Source organism: Cryptotermes secundus, unplaced genomic scaffold (assembly GCF_002891405.2).
Source record: "Cryptotermes secundus unplaced genomic scaffold, Csec_1.0 scaffold22, whole genome shotgun sequence".
NCBI classification, from domain to species: domain Eukaryota; kingdom Metazoa; phylum Arthropoda; class Insecta; order Blattodea; family Kalotermitidae; genus Cryptotermes; species Cryptotermes secundus.
The window spans coordinates 4,571,682-4,591,962 of record NW_019742961.1 but is presented as its reverse complement, the minus strand read 5'-3'; the positions used below and the strand labels follow the sequence as shown (position 1 = coordinate 4,591,962).

General features: G+C 39.2%; 1 protein-coding gene across 4 annotated transcripts in view; it reads right to left on the bottom strand.

Moving 5' to 3' along the window:
* Positions 1-20,281, bottom strand: part of LOC111873382 (nesprin-1) — a 410,258-nt gene that overhangs the window by 273,657 nt on the left and 116,320 nt on the right. For all 4 annotated transcript variants that reach the window (XM_023868043.2, XM_023868044.2, XM_023868046.2 and 1 more), the window contains exons 24-32: positions 20,052-20,276; positions 18,952-19,225; positions 18,486-18,745; positions 17,522-17,804; positions 16,406-16,659; positions 10,941-11,255; positions 10,568-10,767; positions 8,744-9,002; positions 303-3,866 (exon numbers count right to left, since the gene is read on the bottom strand). In XM_023868043.2, the coding sequence (XP_023723811.1) occupies positions 303-3,866; positions 8,744-9,002; positions 10,568-10,767; positions 10,941-11,255; positions 16,406-16,659; positions 17,522-17,804; positions 18,486-18,745; positions 18,952-19,225; positions 20,052-20,276 (5,634 nt within the window). The remainder of the gene's footprint in view (positions 1-302; positions 3,867-8,743; positions 9,003-10,567; positions 10,768-10,940; positions 11,256-16,405; positions 16,660-17,521; positions 17,805-18,485; positions 18,746-18,951; positions 19,226-20,051; positions 20,277-20,281) is intronic.

Below are 20,281 nucleotides of genomic sequence, written 5' to 3'. Positions count from 1 at the left end.
TGGTGGCGCCATCGCCAAATGTAGATCTGTTGAACAAAATAAATTGAATTGAATTGAATTGAATTGAAGTCCTATTTCAGTGCAAAACTCATAAACCTTCACAATTTCAACTTCATGCTAAATAAATTCAAATTATATAATCAAATACTTGAGAAATGTATTATCCTAGAAATTCATAACATTTTTAAATCCAATTTTATATTAAATCTAAATTTCTATTATAAAATGTATACCAGTTTACTTATTTTCTGGTTTATCACTTTAAACTGTGTGTTTCTATGTCTGTTTACAAAGTCTCTTACCCTGGTAAGATTCTTGAGGGCCTGATAGCGTGTTATCAAATGAGACATCTTCACTGACAATTCTGACTCTCCTTCAATAGCTTGACTCTGTTCAGATGCTTTGCTGAACTCCTCACCCTTTGCAAAGATTTCTTCTTCAATAGACCTCAACTTGTCAAGATGGGCTTGCTTTGCATCCTGAGTGCTCCTGAGACTCTGATCTTTCACCTGTGATTCTTTCTGTTTTGTCCAAGTTATGAGATCATCAACAATTTCTTCAAATTCGGTCCAACGGCTACAAAGTTGACATAATTTGGTTTGTGCATCACTGCAACGTGCCAAAAATACTTCCCACGCTTTCTTCTGATCCTCAAATTCTTTCAGTAACCTTGGTTGGCCTGATATGTTTGTCTGTTCTAGTACAGTTTGAAGCTGTTTGTGACAAGTTTCAATAAGCTGATCTCCCTCTACTTTGTGATGGAGCAAATTTTCAATGATGGCAAGTTTTGCATCAGCACCTTCTTTTTCTAATGTCATTTCATCTGTAACAGCAGCAGCCTCTGCAGATAAAGTGCTGAGCCAGTCCCGGGACTTCTCAAGAGCTTGAAGATATGTTTCATGGTCAGAAACATGTCTCTCAGCCACTACAATCCTCTCCTCAACATTCTTGGATAAGTCTTCATAAGAGGCAAGTATGCTGTTAAATTTTGTAGTGGCCTCTGAGTCTGAGAGTGCTCCTAGTTTCTCTTGCAATTGTTTCATAATACTTTTGTGTGTGTTAACATCTTGAGCCAGAGTTCTGTAACCATGCATTGCAGTCTTCTTATCTTGTAATGTTGCTTTCAGATCCATTTTGCTACCGATTTTAGCTTCAGCCTCTGACAACCACTTGCTTACTTGACCATAACTGTCTTCAAAGGATGATCTTTGCATCATAAATCCTTCAACACGTTTGTGTAAAGCATTTGCTTTGTCAATTAAAGACTCAGATGCATCTCTCAATTTTCTCAACTCACCACGTACTGTCTCACGATTGTCTGGTGTTATACCAGAGAGAAGTGTTTCACCTGTTTCTACAGCTTTATTCAACAAAGTCTGACCCCTTTCTCTCTCCCCTGCAAATGTTTTCAGCTCTTCTAGCTTCACTTGATACACATGCATAGGCTTAGCACCTCCAGATAGCAGGTCGTCAAATGACTGAAGTTTACCATTAGCTTCAGCTAACCAGTTTTCAACATCTATCACTGAAGCTTTGTACATGTCTTTGGTCTTGTTAAGTGATGTAAGACGCTCCATGTACATTGCTGCAAACTTGACAACTCCATGATACCTGGAGACTAGATGACCAACATAATGACCAACACGAGATTCAGGATTTTCTTTCATTATCTCTTCTCCTAAAATGGAAATATCTTTAATTTCTGGTTCAAAGTCTTTCACCTGTTTTTGGAAAGATTCCATCTCCTTAATCTTGTCATCAATTGTAGACAAATTCAGTTGGATCACACTCTCTGTACGAACTTTGCCTTCAGTTTCTTTCAACCAGGATGCAACATTTTCAGACATGAGTTCATACTTCTGCCACAAACTGATATTGTGTTCCAACAGCTGTTTTGTGTTTAAATAGCTGTTTTTAAGACTCTCTAATTCAGTTACCAATTTGTCTCTTTCCAACTGCAATTCTTTTATCTTTTCAGGAGTCTCTACATTCTGGAGTAGGTCCAATGACACATCAAGGTCTGTTTTCTTAGTCTCACAGTCCATCAGACCAACTTCTACATCTTGAAGGGATGAAACCTTTACTTCTAAATTGTACCTGTCACTTCCTGCTTCAGGTAAACACCAAGCCACTTTTTCTTTGTGTGCTGCCACGCCTCTTTGTAAAGCACCAAACTTTTCCATGTGATATTTATTTAAAAATGCCAGCAGTGTTGACTCTGTTTTATTAGCATGGGATGAAACGCCATCATATCTTATCTGGAGGCTGCTAAGCTCCTTTGAAAGTCCTGAATCGCCAAATGCTGGAAAACTTGATTTCATTTCTTCAATTTTCTTCTTCAGTAGTTCCAGATTGGAACTAAAATTCTGTAGCTCATTTTTCAATGCCTGACAGTTTTTCAACCGTTCTAGGATTTTGGAATTTTCACCTGTCAGATCATCACATGCAATAACTGCTTCTCTGATTTTCGTGATGGTATCACTAGCGTTCTTCATATCGTCTCGAACACTCCTCTCCTGTTCTCCAACAGCGCATGTAATGTCCTCCAGCTTATCAGCTATGCTCTTCACATGAGCAAATTCATCTTCCAGTAATTTGTTCAGAGATTCTAGAGTTGGGATCTGTTTTCCATCATTTAATTTCACAAGCTGAGCTGTTTTAGATATCAGGCTGGTCTTCAAGTTATAAAATGCTGGTAGTTCATCTTTGTATCTATTCAACTTAGACTGTCCACTTTCAACATCTGATAAGTCCTGAGAAGCATTCAACAGTGCATCACTTGTTTCTCCAAGCCATTGCACAAGTTCATTCTTTGATTCATCAATCTGCTTCCAAACAATTAGCTGAGCCTCTAACACCTGCACTTTTTTTGTCAAGGTATCATAAGCATTTTGCCATGCATTATGAGCTTCTGTGAGCTCTTCTCCTATCACAGCACTGTTGAATCCAGAAATAGGTTCTGCCTGCTTCAGAAGTATCTGTGCTTTGTTGTCCATTACATCAAGTGATAATTTAGCTTTCTTCAGAAGTTCCAGAGCCTTCTTAGTCTTGTCATGACTAAGAGCTGCTTCAGTCAGATCACTGGGAACCTCTTGTACTAACTCGTACAACTTCTCAGCATCAGTAATCCCAGAATACACTTTCTCCTTTGCATCACAAAAATGTTTCCATGCAGTACTCATTTCCAAGGATTTAACCTTCTGTTCCTTTAGCATTTCACTCACCTTCTCCCAGTTAGCATCAAGAGAAGCCAAAATGGTTTGTACTTCAGACATGTTACTCTGATCCTCCTCCATTAGTAACTTTCCTAACCTGTGTAATTCATCCTTGGCACCCTGCTTTAGTTTATGCTCCTCCAGCAGTCCGGCTATGATCTTACCAGCTTGTTCTAACTTACCACACGTGTCCACTTCCATGACAGTTTCATGTAATGTACCCTGCATTGAAAGTAGTCCCTCAGATAAATTCTCCTGAACGCGTTGAAACTGTGCCCAACGTGCACCAACCTCTTCAAGAACTTCTCTTTTATTTGAGAGTTGTGCTTGCAGCACATTCACTTTAGTCTCTAGTTCATGCAACAAAGCAACAGCAGTAACACGTTTTCCAGTTGCTGTGTCTCTGATGTAAGTACCACTCTGCTGACTAACACCATCTATAATAGAAGCTACATCTGTCCATGATGCAGTCTTCAGATTTATCACTTCCAGCTCTTCTGCGACACGTTCCACATCTTCAGGCTGTAGCTTCTGACTCTCAAGTTGATATTTTATATGGTTCAACTGGCCACTAGTATCTGCATACCAACTCAAAAGATCAGACCACTTTTCAAGGGCACGCTTTTTTTCTTGCAGAGTATCTTCAAGATCCTATAAAATAATACAATATTAAAATTACAATTCATATCACTTACGGCACTCTCAAAATCTTAAGTGAAATATTATTTTACAACTTAGACTTGTTGTTATTATGACGAAGATGTAATTTGAGATTTCTTAGTTCATAGAGATATTAACCTTTTATTTAACCATCAACATCAAACATTATTCCATGCACAAATCCAAACAGGATAAAAACACAACAACAAAAATACCTGTTAATTAATGCTTAACATTCCACATATGAGCATATTGGATTATAATATGATGTATGTATCACTGTTTGGCTCTGATGTTTGTTTATTCTACACCAACTGTTGCAGGGGGCACGCAGTAGCATAGCTGGTTGAGGCACTATGCTACAAGCTGGAAGGTCATGGGTTCAAGTCCCGATGAGGTCAGTGGATTTTTTTCAATTGACCTAATCCTTCCAGCTGCACTATGGCCCTGGGGTTGACTCAGCCTCTAACAGAAATGAGTACCAGCACGTAGGGCTGACAACCTTGCCGCCATCTATAAGCCAATTGTCTAGAAAACGTAGGAACCTCAACATCTCACAACCCTATGGGCCTCCACGGCCTGTTATAGGGATACCTTTACTTTACTTTTACTTTCACGCCAACTGTTGCAAATGGCACACAGCATCAAATTCAGCCTGGTGACTCTGTACTTACAGCAACTGTGGTCACATTATCTCACAACTTATTCTTTGTTACAATCTCTATGTTAACTATGTACAACAAACATGAGATTCTATTAGAAATAATTATGGTAGGTGATGTACAGCACTCATTTTGAAGGACTTTTTCCAACCTTGAAGGACTGTCTTATATGCCAGAATATAAGGTATTTTTTTTAATATTCCTGGATAAAAAAAAAGATGAAAGTTGCATATAAGAAAAGGGAAAAACAATGAAGAGGCAAAAAAGGACACTAAATCAGATGTCAAAGCTTGGGGGACCAAGATGGATCCACATTACACTACATTTCTAGCAATAATGAGGATATTTTATATTGAATGTATCAGAATTGAAAATGCCAAATGACAACAGCTGATTTGAGCAGCTGGCAATAAGGGCATTAAAGGGGGAAATGACTTCAAAAGAAAGAATGGAAATACAGTTCATATTAGTGTTAACTGGGTCCTAAGGTGCAGGGATAGTGCAGTCAGTAGAGCAACTGGCTAAGGGCTGGGTGACCAAAGGGTCAGAGTTCAAGTCCCTGTAGGGTCAAGAATTTACTCTTCCCCATGTCATCCAGACCAGCTCTGGGGTCCACCCAACCCCCTATCAAATGAGTACCAGAGGTTCTTTCCCCGTGGGTAAAGCGGCCAGGGTGTGAAGCTGACCAGTCACCTCCAGCTAGTGCCAAGGTCAAGATAATGCAGGTCTGTACATCCACTCCCCCATATGCCTTCATGGCATAATGCTTAATTAGTTAAGCACAGGGACAACTTTTATGGGTCCTAAGGCTTCAGAGTCCATTGGTAGAGAAACTCCTATTACTGGCATATACAGACACCTCGAAGTGAATCACTCACTCGAAACACATGTCAATGGACAAATACTGGGAATAAGTGCTGACAAGAGCATTGAGGTGTGGATACTAAGAACTGTTTATAAACTACTGGTCTTCATGGGAGATAAGAAGGAACTAATAAAACTTTCTTATTTTACACAGCAGCACATTGAGAACGTCTCTACCAGCTCACTTTCTCAAGAAAAAAGCTCTGGAACAAGAGTAGGGACTTCGTCCCACCCCACCAGCAATAAAAAAATTAAAAAATATATACAAACAACTCTATCTGAACAAGAGTAGGGACTTCGTCCCACCCCACCAGCAATAAAAAAATTAAAAAATATATACAAACAACTCTATCTGAACAAGAGTAGGGACTTCGTCCCACCCCACCAGCAATAAAAAAATTAAAAAATATATACAAACAACTCTATCTGAACAAGAGTAGGGACTTCGTCCCACCCCACCAGCAATAAAAAAATTAAAAAATATATACAAACAACTCTATCTGAACAAGAGTAGGGACTTCGTCCCACCCCACCAGCAATAAAAAAATTAAAAAATATATACAAACAACTCTATCTGAACAAGAGTAGGGACTTCGTCCCACCCCACCAGCAATAAAAAAATTAAAAAATATATACAAACAACTCTATCTGAACAAGAGTAGGGACTTCGTCCCACCCCACCAGCAATAAAAAAATTAAAAAATATATACAAACAACTCTATCTGAACAAGAGTAGGGACTTCGTCCCACCCCACCAGCAATAAAAAAATTAAAAAATATATACAAACAACTCTATCTGAACAAGAGTAGGGACTTCGTCCCACCCCACCAGCAATAAAAAAATTAAAAAATATATACAAACAACTCTATCTGAACAAGAGTAGGGACTTCGTCCCACCCCACCAGCAATAAAAAAATTAAAAAATATATACAAACAACTCTATCTGAACAAGAGTAGGGACTTCGTCCCACCCCACCAGCAATAAAAAAATTAAAAAATATATACAAACAACTCTATCTGAACAAGAGTAGGGACTTCGTCCCACCCCACCAGCAATAAAAAAATTAAAAAATATATACAAACAACTCTATCTGAACAAGAGTAGGGACTTCGTCCCACCCCACCAGCAATAAAAAAATTAAAAAATATATACAAACAACTCTATCTGGAAAATATATACACTCATGACATCATAAAACACACTAACTAGTGATTGCAAATTAAGTTTGTCATCTTTGCTCAATTTTGTACTTTGTAAGTGAAGGCCAGTTAAATCTGAAGGTACAAGTGATAAGCACATGGCAGAGAAGTAAAAGAAGCAACTAATGATCATAAAAAGTATTCACATATGGCAATGACACCGATAGCTAGGATCACAATGTTTGTAGTCAAGCACAGAGTTTTGCTGTTTGCAAACAGTGGGACATAACCACCATGTATTAGTGAGTCTCAAGTCTCTGAACTAGTAAAGTGAATTAAACACATCACTGGTATATGTCGAGACGAAGTTTTCAGAATTTCTCTGAGTTGTCAAAGGTAGTATGTGTGCAGTATGGCACAGCATGTTCCTTCATAGCAGCACTGCCATGATGGCATAGCACAACGAACACTTTCCAGACATTTGCACTACTAAGTAATGTTAAAAGTAAAAGCAATGTGGTTAAGAACAGACCGGCAATACAGAACTCTGATGATGGAAGAATGGGGGGGATGTAGTAGTGGAGGCTGGTCAATTTCCATGTTCTGTTAACATACATACTGTAATATGACCGAATAGCTTAACAAGTGATGTCATAGGCTGCTAGGCAATGGCACAGTAAACACACTCTGATGTTATCAAACAAGTAAGCCACTGCTAGGGAAGAAATAACCACACAACAGTAGAAGAACTGTTGCTGACATATTTTCTGTGTTGCCCAACTCAAGGCTATATACAACAAGCAGAAGAATCTCCATTGTGGGGACTATAACCAAGCAATAATTAGTGCAGACTGTAGATTAGCATTAGTGTCATAATTATTTGTAATTGCGAGTTACAAGCCTTCAATAAATCCAGTTAACCACACACCTAGCCACTAAAACTTGAAAGTATGTATATAATACCTTTGTACAGAAATGTGATCAATTATATACAATATCTTAGTTTCAACCATATCAGTCATTTTCAGGTTACATGAAATTCCTGTTATTATATTAGATATCGGTCAATACCCACATTAGATTATTTCTAAATTTACATACAAAATTATAAATTTAGAATGACTATGATAAAATTATTACTGAGTTGCTGTATAATTTAAATTACTATTCAATGAACCAGTCTTAATATCATTATTAAATTTTGATGTCAAAGAACAGTTGTAAGGCCTTTCTGCTCATGTACCTCTCCACGCAACACTTTATGGTTATTGTGTTGCTGTTCTATGTTGTTTTATTTGACTCTCTTCACTTCTTCTAAGCTCCTATCCAAATGAAGCATCAAGGTTATGCTGTTTGTTTTTATTAATCTCACTGTTTTGGAGATGCTGATTGATGAGGTCAGTATGAGGTTGAGGGAGTTACAGAGGCTAACTTAACCCCACACCAACACCACCAGTTACATAGTAACTTAGAATAAGAGCCGGTGTACAGAATCAAACAAAACACCACACAATAGCAACAATAACCAAAGAGTGAACATACATCAAAAAAACCAGCAGACAATTCTCAGAACTGCTCACTAACATCAAAATTGTATAAACTAGTCTTCATTTTATTAAGATTAGTGCAGTGCACAATAATTTCAATTGCATAACAAACCATATAACAATTTTCTCATAGTAATTTTAACTCTTTAAGTTTGTACATAAGTATGTCTAACAAAGCCAGTGCAGATAATGACCACTATAAACATAATAATAATANGGAATGTATTATAGAATGAAGACGGTTAATATATTCAAAACATTTTGATAAAATAAAATACTTTATATAACTGAACACAAATGTGTACCCAGGTTGTGCAGACAATATGTAAGTATACTAGTTGAAAGCAGAACATGATGCTCAAAGCACACCACTTCAAGCACTGTGCAGCAGCACATGTATTTGGCACAAGTTATACCTCCCTTTTGTAATTATCATTAAAAATTATGGGTACAAATACAGAAGAACATGAACGAGACAGGATGCATGGGTCTAAGGAAAGAAGAACATCCTGGAACTTAGTCTGAGATATGAAGAGAAGCATGTTCTAGCAAAGAATTTGTATTGAGAAAAGTTACAAACTTAAGAAATCACTAGATGCTTGATAATAACATAATAAAATATATATGTCTTGATAAATACAGTTTTGCATATACCTGGTACTTCGTCACAAGTTCTGAGTATGATTCATTGACTGATGATGCTTCTTCTGGACTACTGCAATTCAATTTCCTGACTTCATCATAGATGGCATTGAATGCAGGCTGCTTCTCAGAATGTTCCTGTAGCAATGCATGAACAGATTGAAGTGCTGAGTCAACCTGAGCCAAGGTTACCTCATCTACTTGGCCGACACCAGTGTGCAGCTGATCCATCCAGTTCTCAAAGTCTTCCATTTTCCCTTGAAATTCTTGTCTGAAAGAAAACATTTTAATGCTGGTAACTTTCTTGCCAGAATGCAGAGCAAAAACAAAACATGGACAGCCATCAATGCATATGTGTGTGTGTGTGTGTGTGTGTGCGTGCGTGCGTGCGTGCGTGCGTGCGTGCGTGCGTGCGTGCGTGCGCGTGTGCGTGTGCGTGTGTGCGTGTGTGTGTGAATAGGTTCAGTCAAGTCAATATCAAAGACTGTATATGCCTGGATAAAAATCACACCAGATTACCTTTTATTAAATGCAGCTGGCCTGGACAATTTCAGTGAATTGCATCCAGAATCTTCAACAAAACTTCACAGTACAATGCAGAATTTGCACTTTCACCATGCTACTGAAAATGGGCTAACAGTACTCCCTAAGAATCCCAAAACACTGCAAGCATAATGTTCCCAGCTAATGGTGTACTCGTAAAAGTACGTAAAGCTATCCCTGTAACAGGCCGTGAAGGCCCATAGGGTTGTGAGACATTGAGGGTCCCACATTATCTAGACAATCGGCTTAAAGATGGCGGTAAGGTTCTCAGCCTTACGCGCCAGCCGCACTTTACTCCCGAGGAAAATTATTTAATTAATTCCTGGTACTCATTTCTGTTAGAGGCTGAGTTGACCCCAGGGCTGGAAGGATTAGGTCAACTGAAAAAATCCAATGACCTCATCAGGACTTGAACGCACAACCTTCTGGCTTGTAGCATAGTGCTTCAACCAACTACTGTGTGTCCCTGGTGTACTCATAACCATAACATTTTTTTGGTCAAAGATGAACTGGGGTGGGTCCACGGTACTGAAGCACGCTTTGATTCAGGTTGGTAGTGATGCACCCATGATTCATTCCCAGTAACAATCCTGTTAAGCAGATCTTTTCCATTATCTGCATACTGTAAGAGATGTTGCATGGACACACCCATTCAGTTCATTTTTTCTTGATCCTTCAGTTCTCTGGGCAACCATCACAAGCACACTTTCCAGAACTTCAAACGATCATGCATTAGGCTACATGCTAAACCACAGGGCAACTGCTACACTGCCTATCATTATCCTCCTGTCAGCTTGAATCAACTCTTCCACCTGCTGCACAGTTGCTCCTATCACAATCTCAAGAGGGCAACCTGGTAGGGCATCATCTGCAACTTCTGAACATCAATGAGAGAATTTCTCAACCCAGTTGTGAACTGCGTTATGCAAACAAACACTTCCCACCATAAACAGGAAACATTTCTTTATGAATATCCTTCACACGGAGTGCTTTCATCTACAAAAAAAAACATAACAGAACTTTGCTCTTCAGTAGTACAACCTCAAGCAGTCACCATTATGACTACTGAAATCAGCCTCCAAACATGCACATGAGGGTCTGCTACCTAGACTGTCATGAAGCTGGATTGTACTGCTACCTAGTGATACAGAAAACCTATTATGTCCATTATATCTGTTTTACCTCCATCTGTGGCCTATTTACTGACTTTTCCTCTTAATTTGTCCCTCATTCCCTGATATGTATCGGTATGCCATTCATTTGATATAAATGCATAGTGAACAAATTACTGACCTTGCCAATATGGTATCTGATACAGCATTAAGTCTTTGCCTCACATCCTCAGCCAGCTTTGTGATTTTGGCTTTCATTTCATTAACTTGTCCCTTCACTGCTGTCCCACTTTCCATTGCCAGACCCTGAGAAATGTTGTCTGAAACTTGTGTTAATGTTATTAGTTGCATCTGTTTCTCAGATATCTCTTTGTTGAGAGTCTGAAAAAAATAATTCACACAAATTTAAAGAACGGCCCAACAATGTTTTTTTCTGAGTTATGAATTTAATGTGACACTTTATATAATGCACAGCATGGTTACTGAGATATACGAATAGCTGAAGAGTATGGTATCAAGACAGCAAAACATTAAATTCTAGCCGATATATTCACCTTCAGTTTTACCAGTTCCTTCTCCAACTTATCCTTATCTGGGGTGCTCAGATTAACAGGTGTCTCAAAAATTGCCTTCTGCCCTTCTTGTATCCATGTATCTATCTTCTTGGCCTCATTTTCAAATTCCTCCCATGTTCCAACAAGTTTCTCAAGCCTGGTGCCCCACTGCACTGCCACATCATGGACACCAGCCCATCGCGAATGGACAGCATCCACCTCATCTGGAGCATTTGTGCGACAAGTGATCTGTTGACTCAGCGCAGCAAGACCCTGAAGCTTAGCCAAGTACTCTTCACACTGCTTCTCAAACGTCTGTAAATTCAAAATACATACCTCACTGAAAAATATTTTAATACCCACAGGTGGGTAATAATTGAGGGCCATACCTCTAATATGGTTTCTGTACTTCATTATTCAGAATTTTTCATTACTTCCAGATTTATTTAATGCTGCTCTGTCAACATCAAATGGCAGAATGATTGAGAATGAAGTATTATGAAGCAGTTATGTCCTACTTTAAGGAACCTTAGCATTTCCCTGAAGACAAAGGGAAACCTTATTACTTCAGCCAAGGTAGCCAGTCTCTATGGAAATACTTGAATCTGGACCTCCTAAATATGTAGTAGGCACTGCCACATTCAGCTGCAAAAAAAATTTCATAACTTCATGCATTCTTGTTCTCAGCACTACAGGAAGGTGAGTGGTGAGCTTCAGGCCTCAGTGACTTTCACTTAGGGAAAGAGGCCCCAAATAGGCATCAGATAAATGCCAGAACAAGTCTGGATCCTGTGTCTAAGAGAAAAATCTTTTGCCCCCTTCAGGAATCAAATCCTGATTCTTCAGTCATCCACAGTCCATTTCCTACACCAACTACGAGGGGCGTACAAGTTCTAAGGTCTCCGATTTTTTTTTCAGGACTGGGAGCAGATAGACACATGCGGTTTAGTTTAAAATACGTGTGTACTCTTTGTGAATCTGTGACAGATATGGCAGCACTGTACGGCACACAGAACTCTAGTGGTGGCGGCGAGTGTGAGGAGTGTTTTTGATACTTAAAATGGCGACGTTTTCGTTACAAGAACAGCGAGTAATCATTCGTTTTCTCCGCTTGCGTGGTGCGACACCCATTGAAATTCATCGCCAGTTGAGTGAGACATGTGGTGATGGTGTCATGAATGTGAAAAATGTGCGTTCGTGGGTGCGACAGTTCAAAGAAGGCCGAACGTCGTATGATAACGAACCAAAACAATCTCGGCCTCACACCAGCCGGTCTGACAACATGGTCGAGCTAGTTGAGAAAGTTGTTTTGGAGGATCGCTGATTGAGTGTGGAAAACATCGCCTCCAAAGATGGCATTTCCGTGGGATCTGTGCACACAATCCTGCATGAAGACCTGTGAATGCGGAAAGTGTCCTCCAGGTGGGTGCCACGAATGCTGGCGGACGACCACAAGGCTGCGCGCATGGCAATTTGCCAGGGGATGTTGACACGTGATGAAAACATGAATGGGACTTTCTTTTCATCAACTGTGACAATGGATGAGACATGGACGCCGTTTTTCAATCCTGAAACGAAGCGCCAGTGCTGAAAAAAATGATGGTAGCCATGTTTTGGGACAGCGATGGCGTAATCCTTACTCACTGCGTTCCAAAGGGCACTATGGTGACAGGTGCATCCTACCAAGATGTTTTGAAGAACAAGCTCCTTCCAGCACTGCGAGAAAAACGGCTGGAAAAGGCTGCACATGTGCTCTTTCACCAGGACAATGCACCAGCGCATCGGGCATACGCGACGCAGCAGTTTCTTCGTGAAGTCAACCTTGAATTGGTTCCTCATGCTCCCTACTCACCTGACCTGGCTCCTACCGATTTTTGGCTTTTCCCAACAATGAAAGACACTCTCCGTGGTCGCACATCCACCAGTCGTGCCGCTATTGCATCAGCGATTTTCCAGTGGTCAAAACAGACTTTTACAGAAACGTTTGCAGCGGCCATGGAATCATGGCGTTGACGTTGTGAAAAATGTGTATGGCTGCAGCGAGATTACGTTGAAAAGTGACAGAAGTTTCAAATTTTTTGTATGATTATTGTGTGAGAAAAAAAATCGGAGACCTTAGAACTTGAACGCACAACGTAAGATATTTAAATGCCACAGAACACTTGATTATAGTAAACATGAGTAAGTATTTGATATTAACTCGGGGAAGGCAACTTCCAGTCACACCAATGTACATGTATAAAATGGAGCAAACAGATATATCCAAGCATAGAGAAACACCTGAAAAACACATGAGAATGCAAAGAACACGAACATCAACAGATCATTTTGCTGTTAATATCATTCTAAATAAAAATTCCAATAGTAAGTCTTAGTAACCTGAATTTATTATTCCAATATACGTGTATATTAACAAAAAAATGTATAAAATAATTGGCCACTTTATAGTCTGGCCACATAATTCAACAAAAATTGAATACATGAAATACATAGGTTGGATGAAAAATAGTTCTGAAATGACTTTGTTACCTGAGGTAAACACACATACATTCCTTCAATATAATAGCCCCCCACATGTACCACCTTCTGCCAAATTTGTGGAAGGTGTCGTACACCATTAGTGCTTCCACTTCGGTTGATGTGCAAAAGTAACTGCCCGACAACACAAATAATCTCCTCTCGTGTTGTAACATGTCCCTCACAGTGGTGTTTTCATTTTGGCAAAGAGATCATAATCGCACAGACTCATATCCGGTGAGTATGGCGGATGTTGCAGTATCTCCCATCACCAGCGGCAAAGGAGAACCCTGACAGCGTCAGCAGTATGAGCCCTTACATTGTCATGAAGGATGATGGGGTTCGTTGCCAACAAGTGTCGTCGCTTTCTCCCAAGTGCTGGACAAAGATGATTACGCAGGAAATTTCAGCAGTAGGCAGCGTTTACTGTCTGCTGTTGAGGTACAGTGTGATGCAGTATCACTCCATCAATGTCATATGCCACAATAAAAACCACCTTCACATTACTCTGTGTAGGGCACACTTTCTTTGGACAAGGAGAGCCAGGATGCTTACACTCATTTGATTGTCGCTTCAAGTGCGGTTCATATGAGTGAGCCCAAGTTTCATCCAGAGTGACAATCCTCCCAAGGAAGTCATCACCTTCCCTCTGGTACCAGTCCAACAAGTCCTGTGTAACTGCATAATGTTGCCATTGTTGCACCTTCGATATTGTATGGGGTACCCAACGCACTGCAATTTTGCAGTATCCAAGAATATCGTGCAGAATGTGGAGCACGGTTTTGTGACACATGCCTACCTCAGCAGCTAACTCCCACACAGCCCATCGACAATCAACATCCAGCAAAGAAGCAAGAAGCTGAATTGTGTGGTTGTCAACATGGGGTCGTCCTGAATGACGGCTGTTCTGAATGGCATCCCTCCCTTCATGGAACAATTTCACCCATCGTGCCACTGTGCAATATGGCAAAGCAACATCACCACATGCTTCTTGCAGTCCCTGATAACAGTTCTGTGCACTACGACCTCGTGCAACTTAAATTTTTATCCAGGAGCGTTGTTGTTTCATAAACACGTTGTTAGGGCGCTTGAACTTGGCTCCTGCACTTCAAGATGATGCCGAATGCAACTCAATGAAACACAACTAGAGCCAATCACTGGACTTTTGATATCAGCTACAGACAGCGCTACTGCCACCTGACGCACATCTTTCATGTCACAGCAGTGTTGCCACCACTCTTTATCCTACCCTTGTATGTTTCAGCTTATTTAAGTCACATTAAGACATTAAATGAGTATATGTCCTTATGGAGATATAAAAGCTAAGTTTTGCTTGCATGGTTTTTTTCATATCTGACATCTTCAGATCAGTGAAAACGTGAATTGTACTCTTCTGGGTTCTGATACTGTACGGCCTTGTACATGATTACCAATGTTCAGAAAATAATATGAAGGCAGCACATTCCTCCAACATGCTGGTAACCACCTAGCAGAATACATAGTGTTATAAACCAAAGACCACAATGTAAGCTGTTATTAACAGTAATACATTCACATGGTAAAGGTAGAAATGAGCAAAAACCGATTTTAAAATGGTATACAGCTATTTTTGTACACATGAAAGAAATCCACTGTGGCTGAAAATATTTTGATGAAATTTAAGACTGATGGCATTCACTCAGTTCACTGATATTTAATTTTCTTCTATAGAGGCCAGTTTGTACCATCGGTTTTTATATAATCGTAAATTTGGACTGAAAAATATTCACTATATACCATATTAACACAGTTTGGTGGTCATGCCATTGTTCAGGTTGTCAGTCACTAACTTCTCATCATGGCAGACCAAGTCTGACCCCAGGTCAAGCAATGTGGGATTTGTGGAGGAAAAAGTGACAAGTCAAAGTCACACTGTGACGGACGGACGGACGGACGGACGGACGGTCGGTCGGTCGGTCGGTCGGTCGGTCGGTCTTGGTGTCCAGTCCCATCTGGGGCTCATGACCAGATATTAATTATTACTATTTGACAGCTACAGTCTTCTTTCTGTGGGGCGCCCTCTCTGACAAGAGGATGGGTCTGTCTTTTGTATATGCTGCTGGCCTTGCCAGGGCAGTCTTTCTGGGGTCCGAGTACCTTTGGACTTGCTACCATATTTTACTGTCTCAAGTTTGAGACTTCTCTTTTCATTGCCTCTTACGACTCACAGTCACAGTGGAGGTATTGGACCCCACCTCCACACGGGGTGAAAGAAGTAACATTGGGGCAGGATTTCTTTTAAAGTACGTGTATCTCAGCTTCCCCTATCAATTCTCATTCAGCCAAACACTACCCGCTCATCTCTCATCTGGGGATCATACAACAGGCCCATTAATGGACTCAGTTTCATGCCACCCCAAAATTAAAAAAAATTCTGATAACATTTGTCACCCAATCTTCTTAACAAACTGCAAATTGGGGGGGGGCATACTTCACAATATGAGCTATGACTTTAACAGAAACTCAAAATTTGGACTTGACCAAATGTTCATACTACAACAAAATAATCTGATAACATTTTATAAGGAGTATTCTTAACATAACTAAAGCTCTGAACATTACTTCTGTCATTTCAGGTAACCGCTTTACTTTGAAGTAAAATTACCTTTTAAGTCTAATTTATATCAATATCCAATTTACCAAAAACTGTTTACATAAAATTCTGTGCTACTTGAGTCACTTCAGTATCATAAAGCACTTTTATGGAATCAAATTCATGTCTAAAAATTGATTCCTGAAATGTGCATGTTTGGATCAAACTATGAAACTGTATTTAAACCAAAATTCAAGTTTTCTGACTCTGAAAGCTTAGATGTTAGTGCATCCCTACAATTGTTAAAATTTATGAAGTTACTGATTTTAGAGTTAGAAGATTAAAAAAGTGTGAACCATCATATAGATATACACACCCTGGTTGAGCTCAACAGATGCTGTGCTTCTTGCAATGACATAGGTTTAGGAATGCCGATGTTCACTCTGACTTCAGCCTCCTCTATCCATGGTTTGACTTCCTGCAGTCCCGTTTTGTAGTCCTGCCAGTGAGCAAGATCCTGGCCCACTGATGATATCTGCATTAGCACACCCTGATGGAGGCCAAGGACAGAGTCTCTTAGAGCCATCACCTCTGCCTTGAGCTGCGCAGCTTCCACATTCTCTCCATCTTCTGTCGATGAAGAACATATTTTTTCTTGTTTACAAATTCTGGTGTCCTCATAATTCACTTCATGTGTCTACCAGTGTGTCTGTGTCCCTCAAATAGTAATTGTTTAATCAAATGACAGATATTCATAAAACTTAGTATAAAAACCATGCCACCAGAGATCATCACACTGCTGTATCATTTAGTTTTCTGCCATCAGTAACACCAGAACAGCAGCCACGTGAATTTCCAAGGTGGGAGCAACCCTAGCGCCACTGAATGTCATGCAATGTGTGGTAACAGATTTTTTTTTATAAATAAATATCTTTTTTTTTTTTTAAGGAAATTTTTATAGAAGGTGAAACAGCAACATTGTGGCTATCCAGCATCTATAGTTAGCATTTTGTTTGGTAGAGATGTTACTACAGAGATGCATTTTAACTATCCAATTGCTCTTTTTCATTGTTTTCATATACTTATGATGTATGTTGATGTTCATACAATGTGCATTTTCACCCATAAAAAATGAGTCTCAGTAACAGAATCAAAGGACAGATTTTTTTAAACCAAGCTTGGTAAGAGTTATGTCAGCACACTCAGGCACAGAGCCTGGCTAAGATAAGAACTTTTCATTCAGTCAAATGTCACGAACAATCTTCCTTTCATTTTCCCTAAGCCAAATGCAATAAAATTCTCATTTAAAGCAGCCCAATTCTCATAATGACTGCTTAGTCCTGCAATCTGGTGCTTTATAAGTTTACTCAATTCGGTTGTTCTTACTTGTCATAACATGGACAACTTCTGCCAGAAACAAAATGCATATACAGACACATTTTCAATTAAGGTGAGTTTACTTGTTCCTCAAGTTCCCACTGATTCTTCCTACCTTCCAACAGTTCCTTGGCCTCTCCACTGAGCACATCAAGAACATTAATTTTATCCTCCAGCTGTGCCTGAAGAGCCTGTGACTTTTTCACCCTCTCCTCAGGTGTCAATTCTGTTGCCTGCAGCTGTTCTAGTAGCACAGGTGCACTCTGGTGAGTCCAATGTCGAAGTTCATCAAGCTGGGCTTGGAATCGAATCCAGCGAGCACTGAACTGTTCCAGGTATATCACACGCTCTTCAACTGTTTCTAATGTTACATGCAGACGGCGTTCAATTTCAGTCACCTGAAAATAAAAAGCAAGTAAAATAAGTTATATGAATGAAGGACTGTAACTGAACACAAGTTATTAAATCATATCAGAAATACTTCATATTCAATAACTGGTCTTAAATAGTTATAAATTAGCCTGACTGACTCATATGTGTCCATATGCATGTGCACACATGTACACACCCTCTATGCCTCTCATGATAATACTTTCATATTTAAACACTGTGCTGTAAGGCTATGCAAAATTCACAGTCATCCACATTCTGACTGGTTATCCGGTGTTTGCCCAAACCACTGTGAATAGCTTCAATATGAAGCCTTTTTCAGAGTCAGTACCTGTTTTTGAACAGTGATTCCCACTGCCCTGTATATACTTCAGAGCCACATATCAGAACTTGAGAATTTCCCACTGACCCATGCTATTTGCTGTCTGCTAGCAGTCACTATGCTCCAAAAAAAACTGTGATGTTGCCCAAATTTCAGAAAACCACCCCATCTCAACACTGTTTCATCACTCAACAAATTAATGTCTGATAAATCTCAACAAATTACTTAAGATTAAAATGTTTAATATCTATCTTTTAAACTTATCTTACCAAGGAAAATTCTATACTTTTCTCATCCTTCAGAGGATTATCATAACTACAATCATATATCATGATGGATGTATCTAGATACTACTTCAAAAACTTACTTCTTTCTGAAGCAGAGGTTTCCTCTCAGGAGCAGTCATTGTTGAGAGTGTGGAACAGAGATCCCTGAGTTTGCGGAGCATTTCCTCAGTGGCTTTTCTGAGGGCAACGCTCATATCTTGCTTGGCTTGTAGGTCTGCTGCAACTTTTTGGCTGTCATGAGCACCAGGTGCAACCCTCTTTAATTCCCCTTCAGCTTGCTCCAGCAGCTTCAGAATTTCATCCTTCTGTTCTTTGTAGTTGGTCCATACTTTTTGTGTACCTGCATTAAAAATCGGCATTAATTAAGCAAAATAAGGATGTAACTACAAAAATAATCTGTGTTGGTTTAATGGAAGGGTGGGTGATTTATGACCAGCTGAGTAACCACTCTATGTATAAAAAATACCTGAAGAAACATTAAAAAATATACAACAGTAAATTGCAGAGAACACTGCATTTTACTCCTATGGCTGACAACTAGCTCACCTTTCAGTTTCTTGAGTTTCTCTACAGTCTGTCCATAAGCTTCATTCCAACCAGTTTCTAGGTTGGAAACCTCACTTTTAATGAAGCTCGGAGCATGGGTATCCTTGACTAGGTCCTTGCCACGCTGCAACAAGCTCATGATGTTGCTTCTCTGGTGATCCAGTTGTGTGACAGCAGTCTCCTGTTGTTTGATCATCACATTTACTGAATCCAGAGTCTCTGGCTGTGGACCTGACATGGAAGTTTCTTTAACCTTCTGCAAGAGCCCAACCACCTAAAACAACAACATAATCACAAAATTTTACACAAAGAATATCTATTTCATGTTCATAGCATCAATTCAAGACATTAAACTGGCCTAAATATGTGTACAGGCAATGTGTATGTATAGTCTCCGTTTTAGACATATATAAAGGAGTAGAATGAGGCCAAGTAGTAAAATGAAAACTTTAACATTATGGAAAAACAGATTATTCTCATGGAATATTACAAATATTTATGTATCAAATGAATGAAGTAAACATGCTGCTTTACATTAGCATGGACCATTTCTTCTAAGTCTCAGTATTTAAGAGTAAAAATGAAGTATAAGTAACAATGATAAGTAGCATTAATTGTACAACTAGCTTCAATAAGAAGTTATATTAACTAAACATAAAAATTTTAAACTAAGACAGTTATATCATCATTTCTTCACAGATTCCATTTACTTGAAGATTTGTACATATTAACTGCCACTCATAGTCTCCTTATGAGCACATAACTACCTTATAAAGATACAGCTACATCACATCAATTATTTTGATTTATACATAAAAATTCTATGTTGAAAATACTGAAAACATGTTTGTTATCAGTAACCTTAATAATAAGCAGTCAAGTCCTTTCCATATTTGTTGAAATCATATGACAATTATGTATATTGACTGTAAATTCTCAAAATTAATTTTGTATAACCTTTTAATATATTTGAAAAAAGAAAGACCTCCAGATTGAATACATAGCCAGCTGAGGCCACTCTGATTTAAGTTACAAAAAATATGCCATAATCTAAGATCATGAACACTTGTGGAAGACATCCTTTGAAGCTTGTTGCATACCTCCCTCACTTCCTTTCTATAAGTATAGCACTTATAATGCACATCAGTTTTCACCATGGTCAGTTCAATGGTTGGGATGAGAACTTTATATCGAGCAATGAGTTGTTCTAACTTCTTCTGCTCAGCTAATGACTCCTTATCCGAACAGTGTGACACGAGTGAGTCCAGAGTTTGTACCAACCACTTCATGTCTTCCCGTTTTGCATCAACTTCACAGCAGATGCTCTGTA